The 12397-nt window shown below is 46.3% G+C and overlaps 1 protein-coding gene across 2 annotated transcripts; it reads right to left on the bottom strand.

Moving 5' to 3' along the window:
* Positions 1 to 291: 291 nt before the first annotated feature.
* ID4 (inhibitor of DNA binding 4) lies at positions 292 to 1931 on the bottom strand. 2 transcript variants are annotated; one of them, XM_036994454.2, is made up of 3 exons: positions 1361 to 1931; positions 1105 to 1163; positions 473 to 613 (listed from the first exon to the last, which is right to left on the bottom strand). In XM_036994454.2, the coding sequence occupies exons 1-2, from the start codon at positions 1796 to 1798 to the stop codon at positions 1119 to 1121; spliced, it is 483 nt and encodes a 160-aa protein (XP_036850349.2). In that variant the 5' UTR covers positions 1799 to 1931; the 3' UTR covers positions 473 to 613; positions 1105 to 1118. The 2 variants fall into 2 exon arrangements, with proteins under 2 accessions (XP_036850350.2, XP_036850349.2); XM_036994455.2 differs by lacking the exon at positions 1105 to 1163 and having other exon boundaries at positions 292 to 613.
* Positions 1932 to 12397: the final 10466 nt, after the last annotated feature.

A 12397-nucleotide genomic window follows, 5' to 3' on the forward strand; every position in this document is an offset into this window, starting at 1 on the left:
AAAAATATTTAATTAAAAATATCTTATAATTACAGTAGTCTATTAAAGCATATACTTTCTCACACTTATAGAACATCTCTATATATACATGGTATGAAATGTCACTCAGTTATCTATCTATACAGTATGTAACATTCTTGCAGGGAAAAGAAAGTTCCCTGCCCCATTATAATCATCTATTTTAAACAATAGATGTAAAAAAAATATTATCTACAATGCTCTGGTGTATTAGTAAAGCTTCAGAACAAAAATTGAGCTTCTCGGTCACAAAGTAGGCTTCTAAAGTCAGAATTACTCTTTATCGTTTATTTATCAGTCCTGTCACACTTAGGCTTAAAAGTTTAACTGCACCTCCAACACACACAGAAATGTACATACAATTCACAGCGGTTACAGATGAAGAGACAAAGACATGTAGAATGTGTATGAACGTGCAAAAGAAAAAAGGATGAACGTTTTATTTTTCTTTCCTCTTCCCTCTCTTGGAATGACGACCGAAACGGTTCGGGGATTTGCTGATGTGTTTTCCTTCTCCCGCGGTGGCTTTTCTCTGACTTGGGCGCTTTCCCCTCCCCGTCTAGGGCCCCTGGCTCGGGCTCCGGCGGCCGCACACCTGTGGAAGAGGAATGAATAGAGGGGGTGTGTGAAGCTTCCCGCTGCAGACGGACTGGCGCCACCGACCCAACTCAACACAGGCTTGATCAACATCCCCAAACAAACCACCCGGCTTGGCTGCACCCGCAGCCGCGGCCGGCCCGGCGCCGAGAGGCAGCTGCAGCCGCCGGGGAGCGAGGGGCGGGGATGCACCCCGGGGCTCCGCCGCGGTCCCTCTGCGGGTGTCAGCCTGCGCGCGGTCACAGCCCCGGGAGGGCGGCAGTCGGAGCCCGCCGGCCATCGGCGAGGCCCCGGGGCGGGGACCCGAGCGGATCCGCGTCCCTGTGGCACAAGCCCCGGTCACTCGGGCGCAGCCCCGGTTCCCGGGCAGGCTGCGTGGGAGACGGGCGTCCGCCTCGCTGGAGGGGCCTCCGCCGCCGCGGCGAGAGCACGGCGGGCCTGGCCCGGAGCGGCTCGGGGACCCGCCGCCGGGGTGGGACGCGCGCTCACCTGGGCAGCGCGGCTCAGCGGCACAAAATGCTGTCGCCCTGCTTGTTCACCGCGCCGGCCTGGAACAGCATCGGAGCACCGCGGGGGTGAGCGGACGCAAGCCTCGCTCTCCGGTCCTGGGCGCGCTCGCCGACGCCCGCCTCGGCCCGGGTGCGCACCGCCCCGGCCCGGAGGAGGGCAGCGCCCCGTCCCGCCAGCCCGCCACCGCCCTCCGGAACCCGGGGCGCCCGTCCCAGGCCGGCGCCAGGCCTCTCACCGGGTCGGTGTTGAGCGCCGTGAGCGGGATCCGCGGCGGCGCGGCCGGACAGGTCCCGGCCGGGTGGTGCGCGGGCGCGGGCGGCGGCGGCGGTCTCAGCAGAGCCGGGTGCGTCTCCAGCGCCAGCTGCAGGTCCAGGATGTAGTCGATGACATGCTGCAGGATCTCCACTTTGCTGACTTTCTTGTTGGGCGGGATGGTGGGCACCAGCCTCCGCAGGCGGCTGTAGCAGTCGTTCATATCGCACTGCAGGCACAGCGCCGGCTCGTCCGCCGCCGCCGCCGCCGCCTTGCAGCGCGCTGCCGCCGCCGCTGCCGCCGCTGCCGAGCCACCCAGGCTGTGCCCGTGCTCGGCCAGGCAGCGCAGAGCCGGCTCCCCGCCGCCGCAGCCCGACGGCGCTTTGCGGCCCGAGGGGCGCACCGGGCTCACCGCCTTCATCGCGCGCGGCGCCCGGCGCGAGCGGACCCACTGGACGAGGCGACCCTGTTGCGGCGAGCGAGGGAGGCGGGCAGCTCCGGGCCCCCGCCCGCGGCCGGCTCCGCTTCCCTGGCCTCCGCGCCCGGCGCGCTCGGTCCGCGCTCGGGGCACCTCGAAGCTCGCGGCAATGGCGTGCCCACGATCGGCGGGAGGGTCGCCCCGGGCTTTGCGAAGAGTTCCGGCTCAGCGGGCGACGCTCGACCTCGGCCTGGACCGAAAGGCAAGAAAAATGAGAAGCACCGGAGCGGAAGCACCCGCCGGGCTCTCTAGGGCTCCGTCCCGAGCTCCGCGGCCCGAAGAGTCCCCGCCGCCGGCTCCGACGCGCGGCCGCACCTCCGCCAGCCCCGGCCCAGCCAGTCGCGCAGCTGCATTTGTAGAGCCGCGCGCCCCGGGGGCGGGGCCAGCGCGCGGGCGGGTCGCCGAGCCGGCCGCCGGGAGCCGCGCGGGGCGCGCGGGCGGGCGCGCGGAGGGAGGTGGCGGGGCGGGGGCTCCGGGCGGAGCTGGGGGCCGGGCAACCCGAGGGGCGGGCAGGGCGGGGGTCGCGGAGGCCAGCCAATCAGGCGGCCGGAGCCACCTCGGGAGTGACGCTCGCGCCAATGGGAAGGGCAGTGCACGCTGGCGTCGCCGCGCTCGGGCGCCCGGGGAAGGGAACCGGGCTGCTGTGTGCCCCGGGGGGCCGGGGAAGTGCCTGCGCGGAACCGCGGGAATGTGCGCCTGGAATTCGCTGTCGCCGGCCCGCGGCCGGGGGAGCGCTGCGCCCGGCCGCAGGATGTCCTGCCCCGCCCACGGCGCCCCGCCCAGGGACCCCCGCCACCCATCCCTCCACCCCTGGAATTCCAGGGCCCTAAGAGGGACGCTGTTCAAGAAGGCACGTTCCTTCTGTTCTTTTTTCCCCTCCTTTTCATTATTCTCCTTTTCACAATTGCCCAAACCATGATGAAATGGAATGTGTGAGCCTTTCCGTTTTCTTTAAAAAGGTTAAAGCTTAGTAAAGAAAAGAAAAAAAACAGGAAAAGAATGCCGAATGCAGATTTTTGGTGACGGGACATACAAATAAAACAAAAACGTCGTAGGGTTCTTTTACCTGTCTAGATGCAAAAGTGGGCTTGAGATTCGGTTGCCTGGAGCATTGAATTGGGGCACGTAAATAGTAAAAATGCATAGGCACGAAGTATTTAAAATGCCACCATGACATATAATATTAATCCGTTTTATGTAAAATTCATACCTATAACTTAATGTAGACCATTAATGCCCCACTTCAAGAATTAGTGTACCCCGCTTTAAAAAAAATGTAAGAATATTCTGGGTCTCCTCTTGCAAGAAAGCATTAAAATTCACACTTCCAGTCCCTGGAGTCCTGCTTGGACCCCACCCTTCAGAGAAGCCTGTTAATTAAGGACGCTTCTGTGTAAGATTTCTAATGGAAAAGCTGTCCTTCAAGGATTCGAACAATTGCACAATGAACTTTGATGGGGCCTTGTGTGTACTCATCAGTGAAAAATTGAACCCTTCAGGTGAGAAATAAGCATAAAAACTCAGTCAATGGAGAATGAATTTTGAGTGCCTTCATCCTGCAAACTTCTCACCTTTAGACAACACCTTGGAGATGACTTTTCTTCATTTGTGTAAATGATATGGATGGGTGCTTTCATTTTTAGACAAAATTGAGACAAAGATGTGGACCTCCTCTCTTCCTGTCTACTCTCTGCAAGGAAACCATCCCTCCCTTCCCAGAATGGAGGTGCCTGCATCACACAGGTGGGCATTTTGTTCAGCCACGTGGGTGTTTATGAGTGTCGCATTGCCACCTCCCCAGAACACATTAGTCTTTCCTCAGGGAATGACGAGTAACTTCTTCATACTGGTTTCTTAATAGATGCAACAGCCCTTTTCTCTCTTAATCCTTATACATTACTGCCTCCAGTAATTGTTGGGAAACAAGCGACATTCTCATTTACTTATGTCCTTATATAGACAGTCTCCATACACACTTATCAAGCAAAATGATAAAAACCCAAAGACTTCTTTCTAAATACAGGCGTAGTTTTATATATTCTTGAAATAATGTGAGCACAGAGAGAATACTGTAATTTTAGATACAAAGTTGGAGCACTAGTGGGCATAAGCTATTATCTTGGAGCCCGTCATATCAATACAGATGATAAATGGAGGTATGCAAAATGTTTTGTTCCATTGATTTTTCTCTTTCCTAGAGTTTCAGAGCTGCTCCAAAATTTGAAACCTCAGATTTTTCTCTGTTGGGCAAAATTTAACCATGCTGATATACCCAGGGCACACTCATTTCAGAACTTTACATGTCCTAACTGGATTAAATTTCAAATTTAAGGCTTAAATCCGTGACACAAAGGAATGCTCATATCCTTCTCTTTTGGACTGTGCTGAATCTTAGGGCCTTGGGTGTGACAACTGCCAAATGCCAGTTTCAGGTTTTGTTGGGTGTTTCTCTGTGTGACTGGCTTCATGTCAGAAAGGCTGAGTTCCTGTGGGGCTCAGTTCAAAGGAATGCACTCCGGCCACATGGATCAAAAACACCCAGGCAAAGTGCGAGCCCCCCCCCCCCCCCCCGCCCCCTTCCTGCCAGTGGAGTAGGGAGGGGCAGTTATGATGCCTCATTTTGAAGGTTGGAAGACATGAAAAAATTAAAGTCACACAATGGAAATAAGGAATATGAGCCTCTGCTTTTTTGGCCCTTGAGGCCAGAGTCAACTAGTTGCTGCACAGGGTATGTTTCTGGTTCTTAAACATAGTTACTTAAATGACGTCAAAGCTGAAGCCACGAAAAGACTCCCAGCACTGATAGTTCAAAACAGAGTTTACTCAGCAATTACCAGCTTTGGGAAGAGCGTTACAAGCTCCATTAGTCTAGGGTGCAGAGAAAGGTTTTAGTTTCTCACGACTTCCTCCCACATCACAACGCTTCATTTGAACCTGTAAAAAGTAAGATGGGCTAGCCCAAAGCCCTTTGCCGGGAGAGTGTTAGAGACCCCCAGAAGGCTCCTCAGTGGGAACCTGGGATAAAATACTCACCGGAGAATCGCTAGGAAGCCCAGGTGACCGGAGCCACGTGTACACTCCTCCACCAGACAAAGAGGTCTGCAGCCCTTTCTTGGGATACATTCTAGATGCTAATCAGCCCCTTGCTGAACTGCAACACCCAGGCTCTTAGAATTCACAGTCGCCCTGTGTTTGCGTGAAGCAAGGGTATCTGAGCATATTGTGCTGTTCAGCTCAAATGCCGTTTTAGGATCTGACACCTCTTTCTCCATGGCCTGTGGCGGAGCAGTGGGTGGGCTCACACACAGCTGAACATGAGTGTCCCCATGACTTGGTGCCTCTTGAGATGTAAGCGGTCCCTGAGAGAGGCACATGCATTCTTTCTGGGCACAACGAACTAGCACGCGCTCTGCTGCAGGAATGTCCCTTGCTCCAAAAGAGTAAATTGGGCAGTGTGGCAGTTCGAGCTCAAGGCTGCTTTATCTGGTACTAAGCATTGCAAACGTACTTGTGCCACCCTTGGGTTGCTGACACCAGTCCTGGAAACACTGATAACCTCTTGGTCTCCCTGGTCTTGGAAAAGGCGTCAAGGAAGGGAATGTTATGTATTGAACAGAGCTGGGCAGATGTAGCCCTCAGAAAGGCCTACTAGAAGGAGTTTTCAAAGGTAGTCTGTTGAAATAAGAGGTGGGTTTTTTAAAAAGCCTTCCTCTGACAGTTAAGAACAAAAAATGAGAAGAAAGGTATTTGCTTTCACCTTAGGAAATATAAAGGACATGGGCTCAAAGGTCAGCCTGGGCTCCAAGTTTGGCATTCTGGTTTACAGATTTTATATCATTAAGCTTGATTTTTAAATTCCTGTGCCTTTCATATATGAAATAAGGATAAAAATTGTATCCACTTTACATATATGTGTATATAAGAACTTGTGTAAAGTTCTTAGAACAGTATCTGGCACATAACAAGTGGGCAAACAATGTTAAAATTTCTTATTATTTTTGGCAAATATCTCCTTTCATTTGACAATCGTTTGAGAGCGTAAATTCTTAATTTTCATGTTCATTGTATTCGTTCGTTCTTTTAGGGCTTGTGCTGCTGGTATTGCATCTATCTAGGAAATCTCTGCATATTCCCAGGTGAGAAAGATTTTCTCCTATGCTTTCTTCTGTAAGTTTTATAATTTTCAGGCAGGATTGGCTTCATGCAACTTATGTAGTCACACAGGGTCCCACGCTTAGAAGGGCCCCATGCATGGCTAAGTGCTGTGCTGTTACCATCTTGAAATTCGCAGTAAGCTTTGAACAAGGGGGCCTGCATTTTCATTTTATCCTGGGCCCACAAATTATGTAGCCAGTGTTGGTTCTATGTTTTATGTTTAGGTCTATGATCCATTTTGAGGTTATTTTTAATGTGGTTCAAGATACAGATTGAAGTTAATACTTCTGCATACGGATATCCAGCTGTTTCAGCACCCTCTGTTACAAAGACTATGCTTTTTTTTTTATTGGATTGCCCTTGAGCCTTTATAAAAAATTGATTTTCTGGATCTATTTCTGGCCTCTAAATTCTGTTCTTTAGGTCTGTCTGTTTTTATGCCATGACTACACTGTGGCTTTAATAACAAGCCTTAAAATCAGGTAGTATTGATTGACTCTCCAGCTTTGTTGTCCTTTTTCAAAGTTGTTTGACTATCCTGGGTGTGTTGCATTTTCATCTGAATGTTATAATCAGTTTTTTGAATTTCTTCAAAAAAGGACTTGTGTCCAAAATATATAAAGAACATATACTGAAGACACATAAAGATCACTCAAAACTCAATAATAGAAAACAACCAACCCAGTTAAAAAGTGGACAAAAGACTTTCCCAGACAATCCATTAAATAAGGTATACAAATGACAGACGAGCTCAGGAAAAGATGTTCAACATCAGTAGTCATTTGGGATACAATTCAAAACTATAGTGAGATATGACCACACACCTGTCAGAATTGCTAAAATTAAAGACAGCCCATACTAAATATTGGTGAGGATGTGGAAAAGTTTGGACTATTCATAGCCGGTGGGAATATAAAATTAGACAAAACTATTTTGGAAGACAGTTTGGCAGTTTTTAAAAAAGTCACACATACCCTATGACTGACCCATTCTACTGTTAGGTGTCTTACCAAGGGAAAGAAATTAATATACGCAAGGGCCGCAAAGAGGCATGAAGAAAGGGCCAGGAGAATGATGACTATGTTTATTCTCTTGATTGTGGTAGTGGTTTCACTGGTATAATATGTCAAAACTTATCAAGTTGTGCAATATATAAATTAGATGTTATGTTATATGTAACAAGTAGTATATTGTATACCAATTCTATCTCCACAAAGCTGTTAATTTTTTAAAATTGACATTTGGATCTCAGAGGAGTTCCGTCCATGAATCTACCAGGGTTTGTTCTTTAACTTCCATAAATAGGCATTTTATAGTCGCTGTTTCTCTCTTCCGAACTCTGTCATGTTGCTGTGAGTCAGGTACCAGAGTGCTGAGCGCTGGTGTGAGACCTTTCAAAGCAGGCATGAGGCATGTACTGATTTCCTATTTCCCCATCATGGTTCCCTAGGAGCGTATTCAGTCTCTTGCTGCAAATGCACTCTGCTAAAACCACATTCATTCCTCAGTTTTATACTGTTCTAAGGTGACGTGGACTTGAGGCTCCAAGGACTCAGCCTGATTGTTTGAAATACTTTTCCCTGTTGCAAAAACTAACGCTATGTTCTGGACTTTCTTTTCTGTGCTTTACTCCATTTGTAGCCTCCGCTGCCTTCCTTACCTGAAATTAGCAGCTGCCTCAGGGCGTACACACGGTGGGGACTGGATAAGAAGCTCCATTATCCTGTGATCAGGGTGGCCTACAATTTTTTCCTCTTCATCCTTTCCTTCCCAACAAAATAAACAATCTAACAGGGTAAAGTGCATTCACTTTCAGGGCAGGGAGCAAAAATTCCCAATAGGCACCACATCTTTGCCTCAAAAATCCTATGGCTCAGTTTGCAGCTTCTCCAAGTGACATGTGGAAGGAGTGAAGATGAGCTGTTTTGAAAACCCTAGAAGGCAGTAACTAAGCAATGGGGAGCAGTACATTTTGCTCAAATATTCAATGTTCACTGGTGTCTGTGCATTATTGAAAGGGCTTTGTAATAGGTGACATGGCTACATAGGTGCCTGAGAGACCAAGTTCTTGCCTTAGTGCATCATCAATATCCTTTAGTAGAGAAATTTAAAAGAAGAATTGTTTATTTATTAATTATTTAAAAACTCAGCCCAATACATATGGATTTATATCCATCTGCTGCAGTCTTTCCTGAACAGGTAATGCCACAAGTGAAATCACTGCTAAGAACTGTTCTGCTCATAGCACAAGCTGTTGCTGGACCTACACTGATGAAGGGGTCTTAGGCGGATTTCCCTCTTTTAAGATGAAAAAATATAATCCCTAAAGATAAAAAAGCACAATTACATGTATTTTAACTACGTAGAGGAAAGACACTTATTTGCTTCACCTCCTGGAACTGAAAGTGCTGAGTATGAATCCAGCACAGTATCAATCTGCCTTGCTGATAGAAAAAACCTTCCCTTTTGTTTGATATCTAGGTCATGGTTCTGAAGAACAGAAACAATGTTTAAGAAACAGTTGCATTTTTTTTCCGTGAAGAAGACTTTTGGAGACGTTTTTGTAGCCTTCATGCAGCAGTGGTTGGATGGCTCACAATGGTGAACTGCGTACCTACAGGGGAAAACGGCTGGGGGCAGGTGGAAAGCAGGTAAACAGCATGAAAACTCATTTGTGTGTGAAATAGTTAAGCTAGTACATTTTCTACTAGCATAACATGTGCAAGAAAGCACTAAAGGAATTACTGAGGCAGAATTAAAGGAAAAGGGATTGAATTAATTTTGAACTTTATCAACATTGGGAATTATATATGAAAATAGTCCAGTTTAAACAAATCCATTCCTTTGGGAGGTAGGGCTACTTTCTCTTGAATAGAATTAAATGATATTTATAATCCCTAAAGACTAAAAGCCTTCATGAAATATTAATTCTTAAAATAGAGATGTTAGAATAATGTAAAAATTTGATGAAGCATTAGATAATACTTGGTCTAATGGAACCATATTTACCATTTTCTTGTTCAATAGGTCAGCATTATTTAATGCATGATTCTTTTTGTTTGCATTATGAGTAAAACATATTGTCAGGAAAACAGGACAATTACTATGACAACATTGTAAGAATGCTACATGTATTGACACTGGGGCTTCTGGAATAAGACTGGAGTTAGTATGATATCAAAATATCTTGTGAAAAACACTTTAAAACTGGTTCCCAAGCCATTGCTCTGTCTCTGTCAGGAATCTACAACCTGTATTACATAAACAACTCTGCTCTTCAGCAGATTGTTAAATGGGCAATGTTTAGCACCTCCCGACATTGTCTATCAATAAATAGTCTTCCCAGAACTGCCAACTCTAATTTCTGGTGGACACAGGAGGAAAAATCATGATGTTTCCTTTTTATCCAACTTCTAGGAAAAAATAGCCTAATGTGTCAAAGGGGTGTATGCTTAAAACCTTTATACTGTGAATTATATGACACCTAACTCTTCGGCCTTACTTTTAAGGCTTTTAAGCGATCCTTTCCCCAAACTATTTCAATTCAAGCTGCTTTAAGTCAGTTTCCTTATCAAAAGTGACTTGCCTTTATCATAATTTTTATGGTTGTATAGTATTCTATTGCGTGGCCTTACCATCACTTACTCAACAACTCTCTGTTACCAATTTTTTTTATTGTTTCCAATTGTTTGCTGTATGCCCTCATCACATCTGGTGCACCTATTTCTTCTCAGGTCTGCCCACCAGTTTGAATCTGTTGGTGCGTTACCACGCAGTTCTGTTTAAGCTATGTCAGGACCTCCAGCTGTCCAAAGCATCTTAAGGCAAGGCCAGTTGTTCCTTACTTTTTGCTACATCCTTTGGAGTCCATAAAGAAAATTATTCATAGAGCCAGTGCTTACATGGCTGCTCAGGTGGGATGGCACAGTCTGCTCGGGTGACATCCTAATGAGGAGCTGTACAGACGGGACCTGCAGATTCTGCACAGGTTCAGAGTGACTGGACTGTTGAAATGGGAAAAGTAAGGGTTGGAGCAGAGGAGTGGGGGATCCTCTGGGTCAGCTAATGTCCCAGAAAGGTTGTCTACTTAGCAAAAAGCCTTAGGAAAGCTGCTAGAACTTTAAATTATGAATTTGCTGGATGTTTCTCAAGTGAAGGAAGTGGTGGGAGGAAAGGTCATAGGGGTAAAGTAGAGCATAAAGTCTGCAGGACCAAGACCAGAACTGTCACGTACACGGGGCACAGGATCGTGCGTGTGATGCGTCTACTGTTCCTGGTGCTTCTCTGTCTTCTCAGGGTCCATCCCTAGGCTTGGCCTCCCATTCCTTTCTCTCAGCTCTTTTTCTCGCTCAATCATCTCCTACAATCAGGACTTTAATGGAGTTAGAAACAATTTCGACAGTGAAGTCTATGTCTCCTCTGTATACCAACTCATACCATGTTCAGCCACATTGGCCCAGACCTTCTTACATGTCTCGGTCAGACCAGGTCTCCTTTGAAGTCTCTGGCGGCCACCATACTGTAAGCCAGCAGCCAGCAGTGAACGGCCTCAACTAGTGGCAAGAATGTACCTGAGGAGTAAGTAAACAGAAAAGGACTTGTTATTAAGTTTCTTTTTGAAGATCAAGTTCCTCATTCATTTTATTGACCAACCAAACACAGAACTATGTAACTTAAGTGGTTATAAGGGTTCTATTCAATAATAGGAGTTTAGAAATGGTTATTATACTGTCTCTAACATAATTCATTTATTTTGGCAAACTTTGTCTTGAAATAGAAATGTACTTAGCAAAGAAGTGAGTCTTCATTTTCTCCACATTAATATGATTAACGTTTTGACTTACGGTTGATGAGGCAGCAATTTAAAAACCTAGGTGGTCAAAAATCCATTATTTAATTTCTGAAAGGACATAAAATAGCATTAGCAATGTATCCTCTTCCTTCATTCTTCCACAGCCTCTGGGCTGAGCCGTCAGGTTTCCTGAGGCATCTTTCTATCTACTCTGCTGGATTGGAGAAAAGTAGTTGTTGCTTTATGAAAACGGCAGTTCTAAAATCTTTACAGCAGGTGTTGCCAGGGGGCCTCTTCCTTCCTTCTGACTTGGGTAACTTCGGTTATCTGTAACCCAAGTAACCTCAGGTAAGTCTTGATGAAACTTAGAGTTACTTCAAAAAAAGGTGAAGAAGTATTGGCCACTGTTCTCTCTTGGCTTTCTTGTCACTGAGTTTTCAGACAAGTCCAGATTTTAGGGGTCAGTAAACAGGTGGAACAAGCGTGGTAGACCACATCTCAATAGGCCGTCAGCCGGCTGGAGGGATGGCACGTGGCAGGGGAGGGAGATTGCTGAACGCTTCCCTGTTCTTGTTCCCTTGTTGTGAATGCAAATCACGCGTCCAAACAATATAGCTTCTTCCCTTGGCCATTTAATTTGTATAAGTGCACCAATGATTATAATACACGCAGAACAAAGGCTGTTTTATAGGCAGCAGAAGAACTTGGATTAGTCAGTGGGAAGTATCTGGGGACCTGCAGGACAAATAAATATCTGTGAAAAAACTTTTCAGAGATAGCATAGAAAAGAAAATACGAGAGGTGGGGCCAGGAATCCAGGTCTGACATTTAGGAAAGTAAATACAAGGAGGCAAAAAATATTAAAGATGGTATTTTGAAACAACAAGCTATTTTAATGACAGTCACGAGAACACGATACAAATATTTACTAGATAAACACAGAGCATTTCCCCTGTATGCACATATTTAAAGCAGAATGCAATGATCTGGATGGGAGGCTGGACTGGAAATGATCTAGATCCTTCCAAATGTAAAGTTCTGTGATGCTGTGGCATTCTTACATCATTGTGCTTATTATTCCCTCTTAATTTGCAATCTCCAGTTAGCTTTGCAATTAACAGTTTTAGAAAAGTGCTTCACTGGTCTTCACTCCTAAATGCCTAACACCACTTGAGCCTAGACAGCAAGGAGATAAACAAGCACCTTGGTGATGAAGGTGTCAGTAATACTATGTCAATTATACTGAATTTCATGTTGTAAGAAATTTGGCACTTACTTCAAAGTATCCCTTTGTCTTTGTGCATGCCTTGAACAGTACCATCTACCACAAGAGTCTCATCTACAACTTGGAAAGTATTTATATTCATGTAATGGTTGTGTTTTTGGCATACAAATTATGGCTCTATATTGTCGATTCTGATTTCCATAAGCCAACCAAGAAAACTAGCCTCTTTACTCCATAGTCTTATTGCACAGATAAATTCTCATTATCTTCCACATCTTTATTGACTTTTTTGTAGGAAGTAGAGTCTATAGACTTCCGAAAGGAACCTGTAACAGTTCACCTCTAATACAACAGTGCCTTGTTGAAAGCA

The sequence above is a fragment of the Manis javanica genome, chromosome 16, assembly GCF_040802235.1.
Source record: "Manis javanica isolate MJ-LG chromosome 16, MJ_LKY, whole genome shotgun sequence".
NCBI lineage: Eukaryota > Metazoa > Chordata > Mammalia > Pholidota > Manidae > Manis > Manis javanica.

Coding starts and splice junctions, on each gene's coding strand:
- ID4 (XM_036994454.2), bottom strand. CDS start 1,798: ATGAAGGCGGTGAGCCCGGTGCGCCCCTCGGGCCGCAAAGCGCCGTCG. Junction 1,164..1,360: donor CGGCGCTCAACACCGACCCG/GTGAGAGGCCTG, acceptor ATGCTGTTCCAG/GCCGGCGCGGTGAACAAGCA.